Source organism: Engraulis encrasicolus, chromosome 6 (genome assembly GCF_034702125.1).
Source record: "Engraulis encrasicolus isolate BLACKSEA-1 chromosome 6, IST_EnEncr_1.0, whole genome shotgun sequence".
Taxonomy (NCBI): Eukaryota; Metazoa; Chordata; class Actinopteri; order Clupeiformes; family Engraulidae; genus Engraulis; species Engraulis encrasicolus.
The window spans coordinates 55467473-55494808 of NC_085862.1; the positions used below are offsets into that span (position 1 = coordinate 55467473).

A 27336-nucleotide genomic window follows, 5' to 3' on the forward strand; every position below is an offset into this window, starting at 1 on the left:
CCTCCATTGGCTTCTAATTGGGATAAAGGTCCAGACGGCGGGAGTCCGCTTATTAACAGAACAGAACATTCCTCCAGACCAGACCAGACTACAGCCCACTGCCAGGAGACACAGTAATGCCCTTTCCTACCAGCTTAGCCGGTTTAGCCCTCCTCAACTCCGGCTAACTCTACTCCAGTCTGGTTTGGCCACTACTAGTCTGGGCTGTGTTCCCCAAAAACTGATAATTAAGTATGAGGTGTCCCTTTGGCAACATACATGTATGTGAAATAGATCTCTCATCATCACTAAAAGCTTATACATACACTACTTTACCTCCCACATGCACTTTGTGTAAGCATTTTGTTTGCATGTGCAAGAAAAAAATATTGTATGTTGGCCTGTAAAATTATTTTGTATGTATGAACTTTTAGTGATGTGATAAATTGTCTAGGGGGCACCTCAACTTAGACGGAAGCGCTGTTTAAATGTTTTTTTTTGGAAACAGTCTAAATTGGCACCACCAACTCCATTAAAGCCTACAGTACTCTGTGTACCTCAACAAGACATCAGTCAGCTTGCCTCAGTTTTGTAAATTAGGTGTTATTTAATTTGATGAACATTTCAAAGCACTATAGAATAAAATGACTAAGTTATTGTGTTCTCACATCCATCCTGGTCCCGAGACAGTTGACAACACGAATCAAACAGAATTCCCTTGGGGTTTTTTTTTGGCGTTGACTTTAAATGTATGCTGTCAATTCAGTGACTGTTATGGGTCTTATAACAAGGACTTTAGACATCAGTTTGAGAACAGGGGCGGCAAAACAACAAAAATATTGTGCTTTGAATATTAATTGTAATATGAATAGTTTTTTTTTAAATAAACACTTTTTTGGGATGCCCTGAATTTGACTTTTATTGCAAAAACATGCTTCAGCGTATGCCTTCTTCAGTGCGCCTCTCATGCCAGCACATTACATGAGAATATTAATACAGTATACAAACAGACACAGAAACTATGCAATGGAAGGGCTGTTTTATTCAATGGCTCCATTGTAATTGGTACGTGGGTATGGAAATCAGGAAGCAGTTTACACAATAACCTTACAAAAACAAAAAAACAAAAACAAATCAACATGCGGTGATCATGATGAGGTCACATGACATGACGAAGACCTTATATGATGCAAAGGGAAGAGTTAGAAAATGGCGTCTGCTCAGAAGCACTCCTTGACTTTCACAGTGAACGGGTTCAAGCTGGGCTTTTCTCCTGACTGAAACACCATCATTACCATGTCATCAATACATCATCATCGTGTCTTTTTTTAATATTTTGAAACGGTGCATCTAGTTCTGACACAGAACAGTCAAACTTCATACAGGAGCGGGACTTTATATTATTGTCATTAATGTTTTTTTTTTTCCTCTGAGGACGTACCACAGTTCCTTCGCCTCACTGGTCTTATAATGGAGACCAGTTCAGGGTAGTCTTGTCAGCATATATATCTGGTGTATTGTACAATGTCATGTCTGGTCCACTCACTCTGTTGAGAATGTGTTACGGGTTGCAGTGGGATGACTTGCGATGAAGGGGGATTCTGATTGGGCCCCTGGGGAGTAATGTTCGTGCAACGGGATTGGCTGGAGGGATAACAGGAAGGGAAACCTCTTGATTCATGATTGGGGCAAACCGCCACAGGCCGTAGCGGTCAGTCACAGGTCCCAGAAGGTAACTGGTGAAGCTCCGTCACTCAAGATTGTGTAATATACACACATTAACATCAATGCACTCGTGCGCACACTCACACACACAAGCATGAACACACAAGCATCAACACGTAAAGACACACATGCACTCAACCATCAGCAACCAAAAGAACATGCGCACACGCACGCACGCACGCACGCACGCACGCACGCACGCACACACGCACACACGCACAGCTTTCTTTCAGCTTTGGCATCCTATATACACCTCTTGCTGCCATGTCCTCTTGTATGTCCTGCCGTTTAGAGTGTCTCTCTGGTCTGGCACCCAAGGAGAAGCGGGGAGGGGAGGGGCGGCAGACAGTACTTGGCTCAGGGCAACAGCCTGGGATGCATCAAGGGCAGATCAGATCCTCAAGAGCCGTCAGACCTGTAAACTCCCCAAAACGAGGGTCTTGGGTGTGTGTGTGGACTACAAAGACGAGGCACCATGTCCGCACGCACGCGCACACACACACACACACTCTGGGTGCCTCTGTGTCAGTCCCTCCACTGAAAACACAGCCCTGTGTGTAGACTCTCCATTTCTTGAAAGACCAATCTCTGGGTACATTTGAGAAACAGCAACTGATGCCCACTCCAGAGGGAGCGGGTGAGGGGGATCACTCACCACACGAAGGGCACATGTATGTCTAATGTGGTGATAGGAGCATAGCTAACATTGGCGCGTCAAAAGCATAGTCACATCCTTTCCTCTCACTGCAGGAAGGGGATCATTGTGTCTCTGTGCTCCTCTGGGGGTTCATAAAAAAGCAAGTTACCCAAGAAATGCCAATGACGTTACTTGTGTGTTGTGGAAATGCATTGTTTTTTTGTATTATAATAATAATAATAATAAAAAAATACAAAACAAATAAAAAATACTCCGAAAGTCTTTTTTCTTTCTCATTATTTTCCCGTAAGGCACTGGTTTCTTTTCTTTTCTTCTCATTATTGTCCTCTTGGTAGTTAGTGCTGGCTGGGCCTGGCAGCTGGAGAAGAAGCCTGGGGCTGGATTTCAGACGTAGGCCCCCAGAGCAGCATGGAACTCGGTCAGACACTGGACCAACTGCTGGAACTTTGGCCTCTCCTCTGGATCCAGCGCCCAGCAGCAGGCCATCACTGCAAACCTGCACAGCGGAGAGCAGAGGAGGAAGAGTGAGAGCAGAGAGGGGGGAGCAGGAAAGAGAGAGTGAAGATTGTAGGGGCAGGAAGAGAGAGGGAGGGAGGGATGGAGGAATGAGGGGGACAGCAAGAAAGAGACAGGCGACAGAGAAAGAGAGCAGAGATAGTGGAGACATTATTAACAACAGTCTGCAAATGTGTCTGGCAAGACAGAGTACAACAACTGACAATTTGAATGAACCTCACAGTATCACCAGAGATTCTTTAACGGGCACACAGAATGGATACAGCTGTACGTACAAACACACCCACACACACTCGCACACACGGCACTGATCATAGGATTATAACTATGACCAAATTACCACTGACATCAATACTTCAACTGCATACAATCTCTCTCTCTCAATCTATTTCTCTCAGTGTCTCTCTCCGTCTCTCCCACAAACACACCTCAACAAACACACAGATTGTGAGGAAACACAGCATTAAGAGGCCAAATACTTAACGACAGAGGTTGCTCAAGGACATAACGTCTCAACTTGTACATGTACACGCACGCACGCACGCGCGCACACACACAAAATCACTATAGAGACTTAATGAGGCGCAAGCTGAAGGGTCAGACGGATGACAAAATGAGTTGTGTAATCCGCAGTCAGTCCACTGCAAAAGCATAAAAAAAGGGGGGGGGAAAGGGGAAAAAAAAAAATTTGTTCGGTTCATTTCTCCTCCACTCTGCGTAAACGGCCCCATCCGTCACTACCTGCCTTGACCTGTCTGAGCAGCCTACAGAAATGCTCATAGTTCACATGCTCGGAAAAATCTATGTGTGTGCGTGCGTGCGTGCGTACGTGTACGTGTGTGCGTGCGTGCGTGCGTGCGTACGTGTGTGTGTGTGTGTGTGTGCGTACTGCGCGCGTGTGCGTACTGCGCGCGCGTAACTACTGTTCACACGCAGAGGAGGAAAGCCTTCAACACCTATTCTTCTGTGCGGAAAGGTGGGCTGCAGATCGGGACTGCTGATTTGCACTTCTTGTGGGGTTCCGGAATGTGCGCATCAGGCATCTGATTGGGTAAAGTTTGTTTGATTGACAGGGGGTGCACCATTTGGAGAGGGGGCTGGGGAGTAATATTTTGGGTGTAATGGGGGTGGTGTTTGTGGGTGTGTGTGTGTGCGCGTTTGTGGGTAGGGGGGGTTTGTGATTTTTGGCGAGAGTTGGGGATAGGTGATCCAATTGCAGTGTTTGGAGGATGTTGATAAGACTGCTATCTGACCAAAGGGTCTGCCAGAGGTTATATGATAGGCGCTGAGGGTGTTCAAAACTGGTATTCCCCTCCATGCCTGGTAGTTGTGCAGTTAATGCACGCATGTACACGTACACACACGCACGCAGGCACTCCCACACACACGCACACGCACGCACGCACACACACGCACGCACACACACGCACGCACACGCACGCACGGACCCACGCATGCACGCACGCACACACACACACAAACACGCACACACACACACACGCACAAACACGCATGCACAAACACACACGCACAAATCCTCCGCAGGCCAAAAAAGCTTCCTGTGTAGAATGTGTTGTGGAGGCAGTTTAGATGCAAAGATAAGAGACCCTATTGAATGGTGGTAATAAGAAACTGTCAGTCAGTCATTCATTCACACGGGAAAGGCATATTTCAGCTGTCAATCACTCCCATGGGAAAGCCATATTTCAAATGTCAATCACTCACACGCTAAAGCCATATTTCAGCTCACTCTTGTTATTATGATTGACAGGTATGCAGAGAGGGGGAATGGCCTGTCACTCGGACGTCACTTCACAGCTAGGTGCGTATTGTGCACATGGGTCACGCTGGGAAACTTAAACAGGGTGACAATCACAGGGTCTCGCACTGACTTCTTGGTTCTTACAAGCATAAAAAGAGAAGCCTGTTTTCTCTAATTCAGTGTGAGGAATGCAAGACTGAAGTAACAACTTGTACAGTATGCGGAAAGTGTACCATAAGATAAATTGTAAAGAGTCAATAAATTACAAATATAATGGAGAAGTTTGCCCAAAAATGCCACAGCAATAAAATGCAGCATATGCAATTTACGCCTTAAATACTGCACGGTGTTGCCATATGGCAACATACCATTCTTTTGGCATTTCCTGGTATTTAAATATAAATAATAGACACTGATTGGTTTTCATATTGAAACTGTGGCCTTGTTTTATCCAATTATGTGGTTTGTTGACATCACATGACACCACACACTGCCCCAGGCTTGCTCTTTCCCTCACTGTACATGAGTGTGTCTCCTTGACAGATTTCTCTGCCATTGGCCAAGATATTTCACACTTTTTGCAATATTTACAAATTGTAAAAAAATATTGGGATGATCTATAGTTAGTCATGATCTGTTTTCACCATTTGTTTTGTTTTCTACTAAAATTATTTCCTTTTTATGTTGAAAAATAGGTATGTTGCCATACGGCAACATTGTGCGGTAATGGAACAAGACGGTCAATAGGGAAAGTGTATTGATACAAATACCCAATTCTAATTGATTGATTAATTGATTTATTTATTGATTGAATGATTGATAACTGATAATATTTATAATTAGTGCAAATGGCAGTGTGTAATGAACATTAAAAATGTTATAATAGGTGTACAGAACTGTTTATGAGCTTTCACTCAGAGTACATGCAGAAAAGCGAACAAGGCCTATGCAGCCTCCCCAGACTGCCAGAGGTATACCACAAAAATCCCCAAACCCCAGATTAGAGCATAAAGCTACGGTCATCTTGACCATTTTAAGCCTCCAAAATGTTTTGACTTCATTTGTCTGTTATAAATAGGCTAATTAGCACACAACGTTTGTGCAAACCTGTCAACCCGATCAAAAATTATTGTACAAAGTCAACCATTTTGAAAGTCAGCCATTTTAAAAGCATAATCTCCAAATTTCAAACAGCTCATAAACCAATTATATTATTAACACACAAGATTTACTGCATATCCAAGCACCCATTGAAAAGTTGTGGCGTAAACAAAAGGTAGGCCGTCTCGAAAGATTGCCAACTTCAAAGTCAGCCATCTTGAAAGTCAGCTATCTTGAAAACACTAGCCTCACAATTTTACATGGCTTATTTACTCATTATAGAGTGTTATCACACAAGGTTTAGTGTAAATCCAAGCATCCATTCAAAAGTTATGACAAATAAACTGTTGGTTATGTTGAAAGATGCCTGGCCCGCAAATCGGCCATCTTGAATGTCGGCCATCTTGAAAGTGTTCGCTTCTGAAATTAAATCAGTTCATGTAGGCCTACATATTATAGACAGTTACCATACACATTTTTGTGCAAATCTATGCACAGATATTGTGTTAATACCTAATATATTCATTGGTGGTTGGTCAACGTAATACCACTGAAATACTGTTTTTCGGGGATATAATAAACAGTATTCACTTGTTCTCTCAATGGCAAAAATGTGTTAAATAACTCCCTTGAACTTGTGGGTAAACTTTCAATGTTTTTCTGAGATAAAAACAATTACATTTCTATAAAATAATCCATAATGTTGTATGACCCTTGTTTGGTCTTGGAGTAAAAATGTACACTGGATCCTTTCCGTAACTGCACAATGTTGCCATATGGCAACAAACCTAAAAGTACCCCCCCAAAAAACTTTTTTTTGAAAAAAATTGCAAATATGTCTTAAGAAGTTCATTTTATGTGACAAAAACCACAGCAAGATTTTTTTCCATGATGGGATAATAATGCGTGCAGTATAGGGTTAAATACAAAGATGGACATTGGACTTTAGAGTATAGGTCATAATGGCGAGTTCTTAAGGGGGTACCTGTTACAAACCGCAGTGCAGAATGATAGACAGCATCCAGCTTCTTGAGGAAACATAAGGGCGCATGCATATGAATTGTATCACCATAATCCAACACCGACAGAGAAGTACTCTGAGCCAGCCTTTTTCTTGCTAAAAATGAAAAATATTTTTTTCAAAATAAAAAAACAACAACCTTAGGTCTTAGCTTTCTTAAAAGATAATTGATGTGTACTGCACATGTGAGCTTTTGGTCTAGCCAAATACCAAGATATTTGTAAGAACTGACCCACTCCAGGAAGGTACCATCAAGTGTTGCTAAGTTACCATCAAGACATGACCTTGAACGTGATATTTACGGGTCAACATGATCTTTACGGGTCAACGTGGTCTTTACGGGTCAATTAAACAATAGTGGTTCTCATCATGGGTTAAACTGCTGTGAACAAAATGTCTATGATTTACAAAGTAGTTAGGTTGTTATAAACAAAACACTGTCTAGGGAACAAAACATTTCTAGGGAGCACACAAAATAGTGTGTTACCAAATGAGAAACGTAACATGTAAACAGTGCCTTCCAATGACCGTCACGAAGTGTGTAGAGAGGGCAGGACTTACAGCTCATCGGGGCAGTTGATTGGCTGTGCTATTCGGTAGCCGTCCTTAAGGTAGGCTGCCATCTCGAAGGGGTCGATGTCCACATACGGAGTCTGGCCCAGAGTCATCAGCTCCCAAAGACTCACACCAAACGCCCACTGAGGAGAGAGAGGCAGAGAGAGGGAGAGAGACACAGACAGAGAGACAGAGAGAGGTGGGGGGGGAGAAGAGCAGATATAGAAAGACAGAGGGAAAGGGGCAGAGAGAGAGAGAGAGAGAGAGAGAGAGAGAGAGAGAGAGAGAGAGAGAGAGAGAGAGAGAGAGAGAGAGAGAGAGAGAGAGAGAGAGATGGGGGGGGAGAGAAACATTGAGATTGAGAGAGAGACAGAGGTAGAGAAAGGGGGAAGAGGACAGAGCAAGGACAGATAGAAAGAAGGGATGAGAAAATGACAAAAACAACAAACATCTTAGTGAAGCAACAACAACAACAACAACAAGATTAAATGGGCAGAGAAATGGACAAATGAAAAAGGACAAGGCAGACAGAGGAATGTGAACAAGTAAACTATGTGTCATTAAGAGAGATCCGCAGAGGAGGCTCCAGTCCAGACTGACAGCAGCTGGTGGTGGTGTCTGCCGGCCTCATGGACAGTGTTGCCAAATTGGGCTGTTTCCCGCCAAATAGGGCTGCTTAGGATAGTAGTCTGTGGGTAAAAAAAGGCATTTGGGTGGGGTTTTCTGCCAATTTATGGCCATAGAAATCAATATAAATTAGTTCAAATTGGGCGGGATTTAGTGTTTCCAGGCAGGTTTTGAGAATTTTTTGGGTTGGAAATGACCAGTCTCGTCTGGCAACCCTGCTCATGGAACAGTTCCTAGAAGCAAAGTCCCCCCCAGGTAGTCAACACACACAACAATGTGAGGATATTTTTCATTTCATATATTTCTCTGGGTTAGTTACGAGAATGATTGGTGACATGTGGAGAAGAACATTTATTTGATATACTTTCTCATGGTAGTTTAATTGAGAAAATGTGCAGAGGACATTGTTTTCGCCCGTCTGGGGAGTTAAAGAGATTCAATGGGAAATGTAGGGATGATGTATTGTTTTATATACTTTTCTCATGGTAGTTAAGAGATGCACTGTGTAAATTTGGGAGAGAACCTTTTTTCTTCACTGGGTAGTTAAGACACTCAATAAAAATGTGGGGGTGATGGATTGTATGCTTTTCCGGGTGTTAGGAGAGGCATTGGGGAGACGTGGGGGATGATGTTTGTCTGATTGCAGATGGCTCCCTTATGAAAACACAACACTGCGAGAGGAGAGCGGCGTCTCAGCAGGGCAGCGGCTAATGCCAGACAGATGAGGAGAGCGGAGACCAGAGTGGTGTGGAGACCTGATTGGTGCTTCATATAGAGAGACAATGAAAGACTTACAGCCACAAAAAAAAGACTTAGAGCCTCACTAATGTGCAACAGTGGAGACACACTTGCAACCTGGTGGTGACAAGCATCTGTCTTTGCCCTCTGCTCCCTCCAAACCGCCCTTGCTTGCTCTGTCTCTCAAGACTCAACACAAGACTGGGGCCTGTCAGAGAAGCCTTAATGAGAGGCAACTGACTGGGGATGTGGTGGGAAGAGGGCTGGACAGGGGGACAGGGGGCATGGTGTGTGTGTGTGTGTGTGTGTGTGTGTGTGTGGGGGGGGGGGGGGGTATTGAGGCTTCCGAGGTCCAATTGAGTGGCATCTGAGCTTTGCCAGCCAGAGAGCTCTGGGAACCGGGGACTCACAATGCTCGGAAACAGTCGTTTACTCAACTGGTGCTCCAGGGACAGATTACATTTCCAAAAACATTTTGGGGGGGGGGTAGGGGGAGGATTTGCTTTGTAATGAAGTTTAATGAGGTTCCACATACAGCTGAGGTTCCATACACAGCTGCATCACCGTCGTAGAACCACATATCATGCGCACGCACGCCAAAAGCTGAGGCAAGTTGTCCACACACAGGTGAGACGCTAAAAAGTCAAAGCTGAAAGCTGAAAGCAATTTCCCCATCGAGCTGTAGAGTGGCTACAATTAACACACTTCGGGGGGCTTTAATGTATATACGGTACCTCCAGGGATGAGGCTTTACAGGGATTTGACCATGGCACACAGACTTATGAATGCAATGTGCTTGCTGTGGGATATGTAAGCGTGTGCACATTTCATGCATGAAAGTGTCGCATTTCATGTCAAGTTTGTGCCCGTTTAGCTGACAGACGTGTGCACAACGTGCACGCTTCAAAATAGAATGAATGGTCACACAGCAATAATATTACGGTTTTTAGGGTCTCTTCATCGAGCCTTGACCTCCAAAGACAGTTGGTAGCTATAGTAGAGTTGACATTTTTGTGGCCTAATAAGTATTAAACAAACAAAAAAAAACCGAGTTTCTCCGATTTCCTTGCCTAAAACAAATTTGAGATTCCCAACACTGATGAACACACCAAGGAGATACGGTGAACACCCTAAAGTGATCCAAATCCCTGCTCGTATTCTTGTCGAGTTAGTGTTATAGGCTTGTGGAGCAGATACAGAGAGCTCGAGTTGTTGCACTTCCATTTCCAGTTCCATTATGTCATCCGATGTGTGAATGTGTCAGTAAGTTAATGCGCAAGGGAAGTCGTGAGCCAGATTCTGTGAATGGCTCTTGTTAGAAGTGGAAATGACAATCACTTGCACTTGAGTATTGGGCAACTTCAGTACGCTCTCTCTCTCTGTAATTGTGTGTGTGTGTGTGTGTGTGTGTGTGTGTGTGTGTGTGTGTGTGTGTGTGTGTGTGTGTGTGTGTGTGTGTGTGTGTGTGTGTGTGTGTGTGTGTGTGTGTGTGTGTGTGTGTGTGTGTGTGTGTGTGTGTTATTGGGCAATGGCAGTGCTGACTCCAAAGAAACATAGTCCTGACTTTGAGGAAAAAGACTGGCCCTGGAAAAGTATGCCTTCCTATGTATGAATGTGGCAAAAAATAACTATGTATTCTGTCTAGAAGATGACTCTCTATATCCAGTCCTATTTGCATTAGGCAAACGATGGTTACTCAGCTATCCCAGAAGTCCGAGGTTGACAACTGTATGACCATTGGTCATTAGTGCCATAGGGGGCAGCACCCCAGCAAACTATCTGGTTCAAAGGTTATGTAAATGGCGGTGCTGTAGCACGTCCCAATTGTGCTTACTATTACTACTATAGGCTGGCTTTCTATATAGTAGCTAACTGGTCAGGCCGCCAAGTGATAGCTACTGGTAAGGAGGCAGTGACTACAGTATTAAGTATGCAGCCTAGGCCAGTGCAAACATCTCCAACAGCCAAGGACATATCCCTGAAATGGTCAAAAGCACAAAAAGCTACTGGCATCTTGACCATTTGAGGGAGTCAATAGTTAATCAGTTCATGTAGGTGTAATTACAAGATTTGATGCAAATCTGCCCATCTATTCTAAAGGCATGACACAAATACCACACTGGGAGACAAGAGGCAATAGGACCGCTCAACTTCTGGCAACTTCTGCCATTGTCTGTCTGAACCAATTATTTTTGTCTACCACAAAGGCAATTTAATAGCTTTCAAGCATGTTCTGGTGGTGGTGCCAAATTCCATCCATCATACACACACACATATAAATATACCGCCCCTTAGACACCTATATATACAACCACAAACAATGAATGTGTATACACACTCGCACGCACGGTAGCGCAGATACAAAGATGGGCAGGCAGTGCCAACATTCCTCAGGTGTGTGTGTGTGTGTCCATTTGTGTGTGTGTGTGTGTGTGTGTGTGTGTGTGTGTGTGTGTGTGTGTGTGTGTGTGTGTGTGTGTGTGTGTGTGTGTGTGTGTGTGTGTGTGTGTGTGTAGGGAAGACCCATGGCCAGTGCCAGTAATCCAGTCAGGAAGAGAGCATACGCCCCGTACAGTAAGTCCCAATAGGCTCACTGCTCTCATCTCTGCTTCCTGCTATGAGACAAGCTTAACTTACAATGGACACACACGCACACGCACACGCACACGCACGCACACGCACACGCGCACGTGCACACACGCACACACACGCACACACACGCACACACACGCGCACACACGCGCACACACGCGCACACACGCGCACACACGCGCACACACTCACGCGCACACACACACACAAGCACACAAACAAACACACGCACGCACACGTACGCACGCACGCTTAGACAGTCGCATGAACACACGCACACACACAAATACATACAAACAAAAAAAGCAGTTTGGCCACAAACTACAATCTGTAGTTTCATATCTCCTGTCTCTTCCTGCTGTGACATAAGAAGGGCTCACAATAGAGACGAACATACGCAAACATCCACATCCCAATGTATGCACAAACACCACAATGTACACACAGGCGTCATAATGTACACACGCACAATGTATGCACGTGGATAACAATGTGAGTGTAGGCTGTGGCAAATTCCATAGGTGAGAAAAAAACATTGCTGCTTAATTTACCCAGAATCCAGTGCGTGGCTCTTTGCATGGGCGCCTTCGGGTATACAGAAGACCAGCTTCCCATTATTCAAGTGAGACTAAATACACAAGGTTCCAAACATTAACATTTAGAGCCATTGATGCAAACACGCTGTATTATCTAGATGGACATGACAATGAGCGTGCTAATTGTGTGTGTGCTCTTGCGTGTGTGCGTGTGTGTGTGTGCGCGCGCGCGCCTGTGTGTGTGTGTGTGTGTGTGTGTGTGTGTGTGTGTGTGTGTGTGTGTGTGTGTGTGTGTGTGTGTGTTTTCATCTAGATGGATTGGGTGTAAGGGGTGTGCAGCAGGGGGGGTGCATGGGAGTCTATCTGATGTTGGCACAGCAGTTTGCATGCAAGCCTCAGAGCATGTGAACATCACTCTGTGTGCGTGTGAGCGTGTGCGTGACAGAGAGAGACCGAAATTGGCAATGTTGGCAAATTGACTTTTATGCGAGTATTCAGAGGTCAGTGGTGGTCTGTTATCTTGCCTAAAAGTTGCTAAGCAACAGGAGGCAGCAGCAGAGCAGCATAGCATGCATCCTAGTCTCCAGGGAGACTGGCAGGGCAGGGGCAGGAGCGGGATGCATCCTGCCAGACACCCCTCACTGTCACGGGCTGGACTCTCATGCCGCCACCTAGACTGCTCTCACACTGCACAACCCCATGCAGGCACATACACACGTACACACGCACGCACAGGCATCATTAGCAAACTCATCGCCACAGGCCAGGTCGGCCCCAACCTGCCTAAAACAATGGGCAGTCATGGCTAAGCGGTTAGGGCATCAGACTTGTAGCCCAAAGGTTGCCGGTTTGACTCCCGACCTGCCAGGTTGGTGGGGGTGGAGGAGGTCTCCCCCATCAACCTCCATGACAGAGGAACCCTGAGCATAGTTAGTACCATCCCACTGCACTGCTCCCTTGGTGTGTCTCCTTGCATGGGTGAGGGATAAATGCAATTTTGTGGTAAGCAGTGCGCACTTGTGTGCTGTGGAGTGCTGTGTCACAGTGACAGAAGGAGTTGGAGTTTCCCAGATGGGCTTTATTTAAACTCCCTTCATTGTCACGGTCCACAGTCCTGTCCATCCTGCCCAGACAATCCTCCGCTGTCATGGGCGGGGTCCTTGTCTGCCTCATGGCTCTGATGTTTCCTACAGTAGGGCAGTCTCAATGTCACGGGCCAGGCCCATATCCTTCCCAAACTCCTCTTGTTGTAAACTGTGACTGTCTGGATCTCCCCATGCTTTTAATGGATAGGCCATTAAGCGTGAGATGGTGAGAGGAAGCGAGTGGGAGAGGGAGATGGGGGAGGATCGGGAAACGACCTGGGAGCGGAATCGAACCCGGGTCCCCGGCAACGGTAACAATAAGGTGCGCCTTAGCCCCAAACTCGTCTCTATTGTAACTGTGTCTGGCATCTGGAGCATCTTGTTTATATCTCTCATTGACCCCATGACGGCACCGCTGGAGAGAAGGAGGAGGGGAGGAGAGGGTGTAGGGGAGAAGAGGACAGGAAGAGGAGGAGCAGGAAGGAATGGAGGGATGGAATAGGCTTGGCCCCAAGACATCACCGCAGGGGAGGAAGAGAGGAAAAGGAGCAGTAGGAGGAGGAGGAGAAGAAAAGAAAAGAAGAGAGGAAGGAGGAGGAAGGTATGGAGGGAGGGAGCAGGCATGGAAATAGGAAGGAGGGGAATGGAGAGAAGAAAAAGAGAGCGGGTGAGAGGAGGTGGCGGAGGGAACAAGAATAGGGAGGCGACCATCTTTCCTGGCCGCATGAAGCGTCTTTTCCACCTGGCCAGAGTTCTCCCTCTTAAGATGGGAATCACACTGAGCATTGGATGCCAAGCTGCATCCTGCACAATGCCTTTCTTACTCACCACACCCTGTCCATCCACACTGAACTGCCATTGAACGACACCTAATGCAATGTGTTTTTTATTGCACTGGATCCACAATATAGACCCTTTTGGACAGTGCCTGAACCTTTTTTTCTCCTTAACTGTACTTTCCAAGAGCACCAAGTTGGTTCAAGGCATACTACTGTGGTAGCACTCTACCAATCTCTCCTTTTGTCACTGAACTTGACACTAGCTGACAAGCGTCAGCCCCAGGTGCAAAGCTACCGTTACAAGGATCTGTCCGGCTCTACACATCTGGAATCAAGAGCAGGGAGGGGGTGGTGGGGGGTGGACAACAGCTGGCTTGGCTTTGGCAAAGAGAACAATGGTGTGCTGTTAAGAGGTGCTTTCATGAGGAGAGAGAGAGAGAGAGAGAGAGAGAGAGAGAGAGAGAGAGAGAGAGAGAGAGAGAGAGAGAGAGAGAGAGAGAGAGAGAGAGAAAGAGAGAGGGGAGAGAGAGAAAGAGAGAGGGAGAGAGAGAGAGAGAGAGAGAGAGAGAGAGAGAGAGAGAGAGAGAGAAAGTGAGAGAGAAAGAGAAACATTCTGAGGTACACATGGCCTCGGTGAGGGGCCACTTACAAACCTCATGTCTGCAAAACAAAAACACACTTTCTAGCGTGCATACACACGTACACACACACACACACACACACACACACACACACACACACACACACACACACACGCACACACGCACGCACGCACGCACGCACGCACGCACGCACGCACGCACGCACGCACGCACGCACGCACACGCACACACACACACACACACACACACGCTCAAGCCTCGACACGCCGCCTGTTATACACACTGCCAACAATCAGCGCTGATTACAGTTACAGTGAACATGGTGTCTGTGTGGAAGGCTTTTCATCTGTACGCCGCAGGGCTTAGCAAACGACATCGCACCGACAAGCTCTTTGAGGCGGCACAATGAGCGCTGATCCGTCTTATATAAGCTACAGTCAAGAGGAGAGAAAAGGAGAGGGGAAAAGGCAGGGGAGTAAACGACGCTCAAGGTGATGGCTGCAGCGTTCCAGACCATTAAACGCCTGAACACCACGGCAGATCCCGGATCTGTTATTATCTGCTCTTGTGTTTGCCATTCGGCAGATCCTCTGAGCTTTGTAATCACTAGTGAACCACACACAGGGGTTTAATGTATAGGGGAGCATTGCCCAACACCACAGAGTAAAGTGGCAGTCAGTAAGCATGGTAAGTATGGTAGGGTGGGTATTGGTAATAGCAATCAACAAAGAAGCTTTGGAAGACAGTGGTTTAGAGAAACACACAGAAACACAAGTCTTCTTACAGCTCAGCGTAACAGTCTAAAGCTGCGTCCCATAACAACCACTTCCACTTCCACTTGAACTTCAACTCGATTGGAGTGAAATTCAAAAGCGAGTCATTCCCTCGACAATAAAGAGAAGTCGATTTTTCCCCTACAGATTGGGACAGACTTCAGGTGGAGGGGTGACGTCCAATTGACTTCCTCCAATAGGCCTAATGATTCATTAAATTACGATATTTACGTAGCAAATACGAATGGACCGTTTGTAATTTCCAGCTGGAAAGGCGAGTGTCAGGGAGTACCTCCGTCCACACCCACTGTGTACAGCCAGGGAAGGAGCCGAGTGTTGCTAGATTGGGCTGTTTCCCGCCCAATTGGGCTGCTTGGGATGGCTGTCTGCAAGTAAAAATGCCATTTTGCAGGAAAACCTGCCCAATTTTGACCATAGAAATCAATAGAATTGGGCGGGATTTAGTGCTTCCAGGCGGGTTTTGAGCATTTTTTGGGCTGCCTCATCTGGCAACCCTGAAGGAGCCACTTGATCATGTTGCCTTACAGGAACAAGACACTGCACTGCATCTATCAATAAATCGTTCACAATCACACTGTAAATTTGCATTTGTTGGTGGTTTTGTAAACATGGAATATAATATCCATTTATACGTTTGTCATTTCATATCAGGCTGCTGCATCTGATTTCTCAAGAGCTTCACTTTTGCTAGTAAGCTATTAGCCAATACCACTGCCATCAGTGCCAATAGCTAAAGCCAAGCTAATTAGCGAACTCTTTAGTCCATACTGTTCTCAAGTGAAGAGATCTCGCTCACAATGTGGACTTTAATCCGCAACTTTGTGAGTCATTTCATGTTAAATGCTTCTAATTATGTGGTAGAAGCAAACTTTTCCAAAGTAAGCTACCCTTAACTGTCCATAGCAGCCGTTAGCTACCGGTAATTGTGCTAAGCTAACTAGCGAACACTAATGTAGGCCAACCCAGCGAATTAAAGTGATGTTTTTTTCAGTAAGAGGGTTTTATTTTGTCTTTATAGTCTATTTTTATATGTTTTATGTTTTATTTTCGAATACTATTCAAATAGTGGCCATCTATTTCCAAGTAGTGAATTCGCTGTTCCTCTGCTAGGACGCCATTTTTTTTTATTTTGCTTTTGCCGGTGGGGTTTGCACAGCATTCTGGGTAATGCGTTCTTTCACTCGGTCGTTAGGGGGGGTCCTACCCCCACTCGGTCACTTTCACTCGCCTCCCTAAGAAACGGGACACCCTACACTTTCACGGGAACGCGCAAAAGCGAGTGTTAGGAGTCAAAACGAGTGGAAGTGGTAGTAATGGGACGCAGCTTAAGTCTTAGCATATAATAGGTGATGGGGACTATGGTTTTGAAAATTGCACTCCAGAACAAGTTAACACTGGTCAAGAAAGCTTTGCCAGCTGTTCGAGCTGGTGAACATGCACACATGCACAAGCTCACATGGAAGAAACACTCTGCACTGGGCTGGACTGGTCATCTGGCATAAAGGGCATTTTCCCGGTGGGCTGATAGTCTTCAGGGGCCAATGCTTTTGGGTGGTTAGAGACTGGCCCACAGTATAGATGGGGTGGCCCACTGGTACTGGTCTATCGCAAAAATGCCCCGGTAGTCTTTTTGGTCCTAGTTCAGCGCTGCTCCGCAGGTAGATGAACAAACTGAGTAACAGCTCTAGAGCACTCCACAGGTATACTGATGAATGCAGATGAATACACATAAAGGCACATTGGATGCCAATTATTTTTCAAGTAGACCAATGAACACAGATGCAAGCAACTGGCACGAGACGCCAATTACTCTGGCATTTCAGTAGGAAGATGGAGGATTAGAAGGAAAACCTGTGGAGACTTAAGACTTAGACCTTAGTAGCCTGTCCATGGTAGCTGTGGAGACCTGGGAACCTGTCTGAAACACTCATGGAGACTCACGCTTGGCAGACATGAAAGCAAATTTGGCAAAGGGAAGCAAAATTTGCCATTCGCTCCAATGAGGCAAGCGAAGCAGGACGAAGGCAAGTGAACAGGGGCAACATGAGACTGAAATATTCAGCCAAGTTTAATGTTTTGACTTTGGACTACATCATAAATGTTTTAATAGATTTGGTTCACTGCTATGATATCTGTGTGTGTGTGTGTGTGTGTGTGTGTGTGTGTGTGTGTGTGTGTGTGTGTGTGTGTGTGTGTGTGTGTGTGTGTGTGTGTGTGTGTGTGTGTGTCTCACCACATCGCTGGCACTGGAGAAGTCGTTGTTGAGCAGGCTCTCGAGGGCCATCCAGCGTACGGGTCTGTTCTCGTTGTCCCCCAGACAGTGGTAGTCCATGGGGAACAGGTCTCGCGCCAGCGCGTTGTCCACGATTTTCACCTGCATACTGTCATCAATGCTGAGGAGACAAATACAGAGCACATCAACTTCCTGTTTTGCCCCAGTAGAATGTATGCATGTAGTATGTATGACTAGTGTGGGCATGTATGTAGTAGTATGACCAGTATTGACAAGTACTACACTTACATATAGTTCCTCGCATCTAGGTCTTTGTGAATGACCTCAAACTAGATCTACCATTATGAACTATGATTTAGTAATGCAATGTCCTATGATTGGCATTCTGGCTAGGTCTTTATGGATGGTCTCCAATTATGTCCATCATTATGAACCATAATCTAGTATAATGTCCTCTGATCAGGGGCAGAGCTATACTGCCCTACAATTTCAGAACGCAGTATAATTAAAAATGCCAAACTGAGAAAAAAGGCTTTAAAGTTTCCTTTCTGTCCACGCGACTGTGTTGGAGGTAAAGTGGTGATGACACTTCCATATAATACTTTTTTATGGTGAAAATTTATGCACACAAGAAAAAAGCAAAAAAAAACAACATTCTCATTACTTTTTAGCTGAAAAATCATTATACTGCGCTCTGTTGTGGTATTACTGTCTACACCAAAACCACGGTGTCAATGGAGAAGTGCAGTATAATTCGCATTATACTGCGTTCTTGGCTAGTACGACGTAACCTCCTAAAACCAAAAAGCGCAGTATAATCAGTTTTTTGCGTTTTTTTCCGAAACGGGACCAAGTTGGGCCAAAAAATTTTAACACAAGAAAAAGAAGGTATTTTAAAGCCAATTTCCGGTCTAAACCCATTTTCGACCATTTTCAAGATACTGCGTTCTGATATTGTAGGGCAGTATAGTGGGGGGAAGCAGGGCATTTGCCCAGGGGCCCAAGGCTCTCCTGTATTGTTGGTGGGGGCCCTATTGCGACCTTCGCAGGCTGTATGGGGGACCCTATCAGTGTTTTGCTATGGGTTCCTGTGTGCAATAGTTCCGCCCCTGCCTAGGACCACTGTTCTACTTACACACAGTTCCTGGCGGCCAGGTCTTTGTGGATGACCTCTCGACGTGCCAGGTAGCTCATGCCACAGGCGATCTGGATAGCCATATGCACCAGGTCCTGCTGTGAGATCGCCTGGGGAACAGAGAGGAAGTGACATCGTTAGGGTACAGGAAGTGACATAGTGGGTAGGGGTAACAAACCTGCTATGCAGAGCACAACTAGGGTTGAAACAAGCAATGAGGAGCATGACTAAGGTGCCAATGAGGAACACGGACCATGTTCAGGGTAGAAACCAGGTAAGGGTTGGGTTGCAATAGCATCCTTTTCAATTTATTTGCTTAGGGCGATAGCCCCTTGAGATAGGATATCTCGTTTTTGAGGGGGTTATTTGAACCAATAAAAAAAATATTCCATTCATTATCAATAAATCCTCAGGTACGTTTTAGAAAATGCAAAGATGGTGAAATATGTATACAGTGTAGGGTATATGTAAACGCCACAGATTAGAAGGAGCACATTCGACAAGCCTTATCTTTCATCCTTCAAATTCACATGCCTATGTTTACAGCCCATGCTGCAATGTCATAAAAAGCCTCCATGATCACAATTTACAGAGTTTATACAGACATCCACTGTACACCTAGAACAGGTATAGACAGGCACTGCTGTTCTTAGACATACTGTAGCAGAATGGGCTCAATATCACACATGTCCTGGCCTTTACAGGCCTACCAATACAGCTCCATCAAGATGTACATGTGATTAATCTTTGATTAAAGGAGTATGCTTCAAAGAGAAAGAAAAAGGCAGAGAGGGGGAGGACAAGAGAGGGAAAGAGGTAGGAAGAGCAGTAGAGAGGGAGAGGGGGAGTAAAAGAGGTGGAGGGGGGAGGAAGAGATGGTGAGAGATGGAACTGGAGTCAGAATGACAGGAAAGATTGTTTGTAGAGATGGGAGTGGCGCTGGCACATACTGCATTGGCATCCAAATGAGCATGACAGCTTTTCAGCAGGAAGCTGCCAAAGATCTCTAAAACATATGGCCCCTCCATCACTTGCCAATATGTAGACAGTAGCGATGGTGCATCATACAACATGCTTTATGCCACCCGAGCCATTACTCAATGACTAACAATCGATTCATCAACAAGTATTCCTTCAACAGTGCATGACTAAACCAGACTTCCACTCATCCACCATTTTGCGATGACTATGTCACTTTAATTCACGCAAACCCCTTAAGACATGCACCACCTGGATAATATGCTGAAGCATCCTACCATTCCACAATTAACAATTATCCTCCCCAAACAAAGGCAACATGACGGATATGACACAGGGCTGGTTGGTACCAATCATCACCAATCATTTTAATATGCTGTTGGCAGATATACACACACCCAACTTCTCAGTCATAAACAAACACACGGGCATGTGCACACACACGCGTACATACACACAGACACACAAAATTCATGATTGCTGCTTGGATGGCTTTTGCGTCTGTAACCATCTGCTTTCCACCTGGGCAGATGTTACAAAGTGAAAGTCCCAGCCCCCAGCTAAGGAATCCCTGTCTCTTCTCACCGTCTCCTTTCCCCTCCTTCTGCATCTCTCCTCTCGCTCTCTCGTCCTGTTCCCTCTTCGCTCTCTCTCCTCCTCTCTCTCTTCTTAATCGCTACCCCTCTCCTCCTCTCTTTGTCTCTCTACCTTCCACCTAATTTTCCTACCTCACTCTCTCCCTCATATTCTCCTTCTTTTCCTTTCTTTCTCTCCTCCTGTTCTCCACTTCTCTCTCTCTCTCTCTCTTCTCCCTCTCTCTGTTCTTTCTCCTTCCTCCTTCCTTCATTTCCCCCTCCTCTCTCCTAATTCCTACTTCACTCTCTCCTGCACGTACTACTCTCTCTTCATCTCTCTTTCCTCCTGCTCCTCACCGCTCCCCCTCTCCACTCCTTTTCCTTTCCTGTTCTCCTCCACTCCTCTCTTACTCTGTCTATCTTGTTGTGAATGCTGATTCTGATTTACAACCTGAGCTTAAATGCAGCAGCAACGAAGCAACAAAGCAGGGCAAAAAAAACATTAAAGGATTTTCATTCTTGGTCAGGAGTTTATGGCGTTCATTCTTGCTCTGCCCCTATAATTGCCTTAAGAAAGCAGAGGGAGGGAGCGAGAGAGAGAGAGAGAGAGAGAGAGAAAGAGAGAGAGAGAGAGGCAGACAAAGGCAGCATGTGTAATTTCAAATCATATAAAAGCCTCTGTGTGTGTGTGTGTGTGTGTGTGTGTGTGTGTGTGTGTGTGTGTGTGTGTGTGTGTGTGTGTGTGTGTGTGTGTGTGTGTGTGTGTGTGTGTGTGTGTGTGTGTGTGTGTGTGTGTGTGTGTGTGTGTGTGTGTGTACTTGTTCAAGTTTTAAGAGCTGCAGTAGCAAGCTTCATCTTGTGCCGGGGGAAACATTTTTTTTTGCTTAAAGAAACGTAACCCCCACTTCTCTTCTGCCTCAAACGATATGAGTTTAGTTAGCGGGCCGATAGATCATTTTAGGCTGCGGCATTCTGCTTCACACACACACATACACACACACACCCCGCTGGCTCTTGTGGGCGACGCCAAGTGGATCAGAGACCCCCTAGGCAGCAGAAGCACAAAAGCACGATTGTCTCGACACACACACACACACACACACACACACACACACACACACACACACACACACACACACACACACACACACACACACACACACACACACACACACACACACACACACACACACACACACACACACACACACACACACACACACAAATATCCCCCACCTCTCTTGTGTCGGTATGCCTGCGCAGATACATCAGAGCTTGCGCGCACGTGCGCGCACACGCACACACACACACACTCCTGCGGTGCTGGAAGCTTATAATCCTATGCCGCTTCATCAGAGAGTGTATATTTCCAATAAAGGTTCACGGTGGTTTGATATCAAGTGGTGCATCTCGCAGGGGAAAACAATGATAGTTCTGTGTGTGCTGTGGGAGCTGAAGCAATAACCTAGCCTGCACATGCGCACACGCGCACGCACACACACGCACACACACACCCTACAACCCCTGTGTCTGTTGTGGGAGCAGCAGCATTAACTGTTGGTGAGCAGCATCAGCTCCACAGGTGTTCTTCTCCAGGACGCAGAGCCCTCAAAACCATCTCTCTCTCTCTCTCTCCCTCTCCCTCTGGCTCTCCCTCTCTCTCATACACAAACACATACACAAACATCATGACGCACACACGCGCACACCTTTCCCCTGGTTCCCCCACTGCGTGGCCGTCTGGAGGGTTTCCATGGTGGGCAGCTGCTCAACACAACACCTGACATGCATTAGCTACACATGGGAACACTGGTTAGCCCACACCTGGCTGCACAGAGAGAGAGAGAGAGAGAGAGAGAGAGAGAGAGAGAAAGAAAGAAAGAAAGAAAGAAAGAAAGAAAGAAAGAAAGAAAGAGAGAGAGAGAGAAAGAAAGAGAGAAAGAAAGAGAGAAAGAAAGAGAGAAAGAAAGAAAGAAAGAAAGAAAGAAAGAAAGAAAGAAAGAAAGAAAGAGAGAAAGAAAGAAAGAAAGAAAGAAAGAAAGAAAGAAAGAAAGAAAGAGAAAGAAAGAAAGAAAGAAAGCGAGAGAGAGAGAGAGAGAGAGAGAGAGAGAGAGAGAGAGAGAGAGAGAGAGAGAGACAGGTCTGGTCTACCCAGACAGGAAGGCACGTGTCCATTTGCTGGTGCTGCTCCCCTCTGTTCCGACTCGGGCATTGGCGAGGACTCACCTGGCCACTCTTGGCCTGAGTATCCCAACTACAAAACTCTGCCAGCTTAGCCTGACATTTTCTCAGGGGGTTCTCAGAGCGTGGGCTTAACCCCACATACTGTATCTATCAAATGAATCTGGACGTTTACTGATCGAAGCTACGGTACAATCAGGCACCTCTTTCTGATTTAGCAACCAGCTGTGACAATGACGGATGTAGGGCATCTTCACCTTAGGCTAGCCCCTCCACCTTAGGCATGGAAAGGCTCGATTTCAAATGGAAAAGATGAGACAACTTGGCCACTTCATGGAATTAGATGCAACATAACAGGAAGTATGGGTGAGCACAGATTAGGCTGCACTGATGTTATAGTAGCAGTGTATCGTCACTTTCCTGAGCATACCTGTCAACCATCCCTAATTTCCTGGGAAACTCCCTAATTTTGATTCATTTCCCGATTTCTTCCCTATTTGAAATGTTTCCCGGAAATATCCCAGATTTTTCACATTATCAAATAACACCGTCGGTCCAGTAATTATGCCCACGGCCCTGTCCGACGAGCCACACCCCCTCTCGAAGAGAGATACAGAGGGTCTTGCTTGCACTGTTTCTCCACGCTGTAGAACATATGCTGAGGGATTTTAGACAGTACTGTCTTTGCACGCGTTCTCTTGTGAAAAGCAGAGTCGAACGCACCGTCCAATCCGTCTCTGTCCCTTTGACTGTCAGAATTTGGCCTTTAGAATAATGTGCGGATTTTAGCTTAAAATATGGGAATTTTCCCGGATTTTGGGAGCTCAAAGTTGACAGGTATGCTCCTGAGCATTACCACGTGAACACACCAGAAGAGACAAAAGCTACAAAAGAGTCAACTGTGAGTCAAAGAGTGAACGGTCTGTTGCTAACCAGCGTGGTATTGGTAGTGTGTGTGTGTGTGTGTGTGTCTGTGTGTGTGTGTGTCACTGACCTGCGGGTTGTTCGCCTCTGCCAGTTTGCACTGTCTGAGGAAGAGCTTGAGGTTGCCCCAGTTCATGTAGGGCAGCAAGACCATAGGCTTCTCCCCCTCCTCCACACACACATGACTGATCGGCAACAGGTTCCTTTGGGGAGGGAGAGATAGAGAGAGAGAGGGCGGGGGTGGGGGTGGGGGGGAATTTGTATATAACAAGTTAGCAACAGGTTCCTATAGATAAGAGAGACATACATAACTGACTGAATTGCTATCATTACATTTTTCCTAGTACCCCCCTGCAGTGTACCCGCACACCCGTAGTGGTACACGTAGCCCTGGTTGGAAACAACTGAGTGTAGGGGTATGTATTGGTGTGCAGTATGTGGTGGGAGAGAAGTCAAATGGATGCTTTAGTGCAGGCGCCATCTAAAATCAAAACCAGCCACTGTCACCACAGATCCATAGAGACTTTTGCTCGTCAATGAAGGACTGTGCGCAAGCAGCGTAGTGTGTGTGTGTGTGTTTGTGTAGCATGGGAAAAAGCGAAGTGCAGGACCTGGAGATGATTAGAGGGATTATACCCCAACGTCACAGCTAATGGCCGCTGGCGCGCGCACACACACGCACGCGCATGCGCACGCGCACACGCACGCGCACGCGCACACGCACACGCACACGCACACGCACACGCACACGCACACGCACACGCACACGCACACGCACACACACACACACACACACACACACACACACACCACTTTGTTAAGGGCCTGCAGGCCTACGAGTAAAGGCCCTCAGTAGTGACAGCTGGCTAACTGGCTGGCTCTGTGTGTGTGTGTGTGTGTGTGTGTGTGTGTGTGTGTGTGTGTGTGTGTGTGTGTGTGTGTGTGTGTGTGTGTGTGTGTGTGTGTGTGTGTGTGTGTGTGTGTGTGTGTGTGTGTGTGTGTGTGTGTTTGTGTGTGTACATGTGCCTATGTGTGTGTGTAAACAATAGCATTCATAGAATAGCGTCAGACTCAGCAGAATCCACTGGACACTCCATTAGTTTTACTGTGCTGTACTCACAACAACATTCTTGGTAGCTGAGAAGAACAACTCGGCCCCACAGCCCCCTCTCTCATCCCCCCCAGCCAATAAAGGATGTTTATGAAGAAATACAACCTGATTAAAAATATGAAATGAAATGTCCTCGGGGACAATGCAAGGTCGCCCGATCCACCGCCTCATTAGTTCAATCACGGCTCGTCAACCGGGATGACGCGCTGATAGTGAGTTGGACTGGCCTCAGCAGCACAGCACTAAATTAGATTAGCAAAGTCCTAATACGACACACCAGATCCGCAGATGACTGGGATGAGAGACTGCAGGGGACCTTCAATAATGCGCACAATAGCACACAGATGTGGCTCACGTTTTAGTCATGCTTTGTCCCTGCAGGCTGGAAGCGGAACTGCTACTTCTTTAAACTTGAATAGATGACTGGCTCCTCAAAATAAACAAACTCGGTGTGTTTATAGCACAGTCAACCAAGAATTGGCTGCCTGCAGTCACAAGTTGACTGAATCACTGAATCACAAATAATTCCTGGTTGCAAAAAGTATTTCATGTTGTTCAACAGAGATAGTCATATATGCAGGGGAGCAGACAGGAGAAGACAAAAGTGGTCACTTCTCCCAGGCCCTGGGAGAGGAGGGGAGCCAGAGTTTGGTCCCCCAGTGCATTGTATGTATTGGGTGGGGTGGACTTTCAGATGACTTGGTCACAGGCCTGGTCAAAGGTGGCAGTGGCCTTGCAGAAGGGTTTTGATATGACGTCAGAGTAGTAGTCTCTGATGCAGGAAAAGTGAGTCTGAACTGAACTGAACTGCCGCTAGAGGTTACAGTCACCCACGAATGAGGAAGTGGAGCAGAGTTCAACACTGACCTCCAGACTACACTCAGCCTTGAATGGAATAATGACACCAAGTACACACATTGCATAATATTGAAAATTGACAATGATTTCCTAAAGGTGATGGAGCACACTCATTTTGCATTGGAAATGAGTTTTAACTGATTACATAAAGAAAACACAGAGAACTGATTTCTCAAATATTCTGGTTTAGTGTTGTAGTGTCACTAGGCTACACCCATTAAGCATCACTCAAGCAACACCACAGACGTCTGTAAACGCTGTGTCAGTAATCGGTTTTGTGAAGACCAATCACGTGTTTCATATTGTTAAGGAATGAGGTAGAAGAATTTCGTGAAGTGTTTCTCATAATTTGGGTGTAGTGACTGAGAACATGCACTCCCCGGCCACTTCATTAGGAACACCTCTCTAATGCTGGGTTGGGCCCATCTTTTGCCTTCAGAACTGTATGAACTGCCTGCAACAATACTCAGGTAGGCTGTGGCATTACAACAAAGATAAATTGATACTAATTGGCCCAAATTGTGCTAAGAAAATATCCTTATGCATTATATCCCCAGCCTGAAACGTTGATGTAAGGCAGGGTTGACCCATGTTTTCATGTTGTTGACGCCAAATCCTGACCATTCCACCTGAGTGTTGCAGTAGATATCAAGACTCATCAGACCAGGTAACATTTTTCCAATCTTCTAGTCTCGTTTATGGTGAGCCTGTCCAAATTGTTGCCTCATTTTCCTGTTCTTAGCTGACAGGGGTGGCACCAAATGTGGTTTTCTGCTGCTATAGCCCATTTGCCTCAAGATTTTATGTGCTGCGTAATCAGGGATTTTCTTATGCATACCTTGGTTGTATTGAGTGGTTATTTGACTTAAATCTTGCCTTTGTATCAGCTCAAACCAGTCTGGCCATTTTCCTCTGACCGCTGCCATCAACAAGGCATTTTTGCCCACAGAATCGCTGCTCAATGCCAAAATAGACAATGTCCATGCTTCAGCCACAGCTGTTTGGCTATATTATTTGAATAGCCGACAACACAACACGTCTCCGGCATGTGTACAGCGTGAACAACACTAGTCTACAGGTCCTTGTCTTTCGTTTCTTCTTTCCCAACATTAACAGGGACTTGCCTTAATTTATCCCCCAATGTTTTCCCCCAAAAAGTGCCGTAACGCACATGGCACACGTCACGCCAGGTATTCGTATGGTGACCCGGTTTCGAGTCTGGCCTGGGTACTTTGCCAGCCCTGCCCCATCTCTCTCTCCTACTCTCTTCCTATCATACTTTTTACTGTCCAATAAGTAACACTAATAAAGACACAAAAGGCCTTAAAAAAGATGCAATTGAGTGATTTCATGAAGTGTTTGTCTGGCCGCACTGCCGAACGGAGCTGAGAACCACCCAGATATCACCACAGTCATGCTCGTCTCCGTAAACATTCCAAATTAAAAAATAGCGACATTCCGAGCATGTGGAATGAGCGCATTCCTGCCGGAACATCAAATCCAACACGACTGGGCGTTCTCGTCCGCGGACCGCAATGGAGCCTCGAGAACCTCATTTAGAACCCGAGCTGTTAACATTCCGCGACGATATTGGAGCCGTTTATCTCTCTCAAAAGACGGCAGAACAACACAATGTGTCACGTAGCGGAGCGACAGCGGCGCCCATACAAGACAGCAGGGGTGCGACAATGCGGACAGTTGTTCCAGGCCCAGGGAGAGATGGGGCCCAGAATTGGTTCCTCATTACATTACAGCTATTGGGCAGGGGGGCCCTTTCAGATGACTTTGTCCCAGGCCTGGGCAAAGCTGTCAGCGGCCCAGAGAGACAGCATTGCGCAAATAAAGAAGCAGTCTTATAACACAGAACTCTCACATGGAAACAAACAGCAGATTGATTGTTTACGGGAGAGACAAGATGACAAGCACAGAAGACAGTGGGCTGTCAAGCCATGCAGCGCCAATTGTACTTAACACAACAAGTGTGGTGTTGATGGGCAGGGAATGACAATGAGCAAATGCGGTTTGATTGGAAGGACATTACAATAAGTAATTGGCATATTTTCATAGCCACATTCATAACACGATGAGGAAAACAATTAGAAGTTATAGATGTGTGTATGTGGTGGTGAATAGTTACACAGTTTTAGTTATACTGTAAGAGGTGGTAAATAGCTTCAGCTGAGGAGTGCGATTGAAACTGTTTGTAAATACTGAGCACTCGTTAATGAATGCTTGTTTTTTTTTCTAACCATATGCTTTATCCTCTTTTCA

The 27336-nt window shown here is 46.0% G+C and overlaps 1 protein-coding gene across 3 annotated transcripts in view; it reads right to left on the reverse strand.

Moving 5' to 3' along the window:
* Positions 1-999: 999 nt before the first annotated feature.
* The window catches only part of ryk (receptor like tyrosine kinase), a 101135-nt gene continuing 74798 nt past the window's right edge, over positions 1000-27336 (reverse strand). For all 3 annotated transcript variants that reach the window (XM_063201996.1, XM_063201997.1, XM_063201995.1), the window contains 5 exons: positions 23167-23299; positions 18439-18548; positions 17304-17463; positions 7324-7460; positions 1000-2858 (listed from right to left, as the gene is read on the reverse strand). In XM_063201996.1, coding sequence (XP_063058066.1) covers positions 2747-2858; positions 7324-7460; positions 17304-17463; positions 18439-18548; positions 23167-23299 — 652 coding nt within the window. In that variant the 3' untranslated portion in view covers positions 1000-2746. The remainder of the gene's footprint in view (positions 2859-7323; positions 7461-17303; positions 17464-18438; positions 18549-23166; positions 23300-27336) is intronic.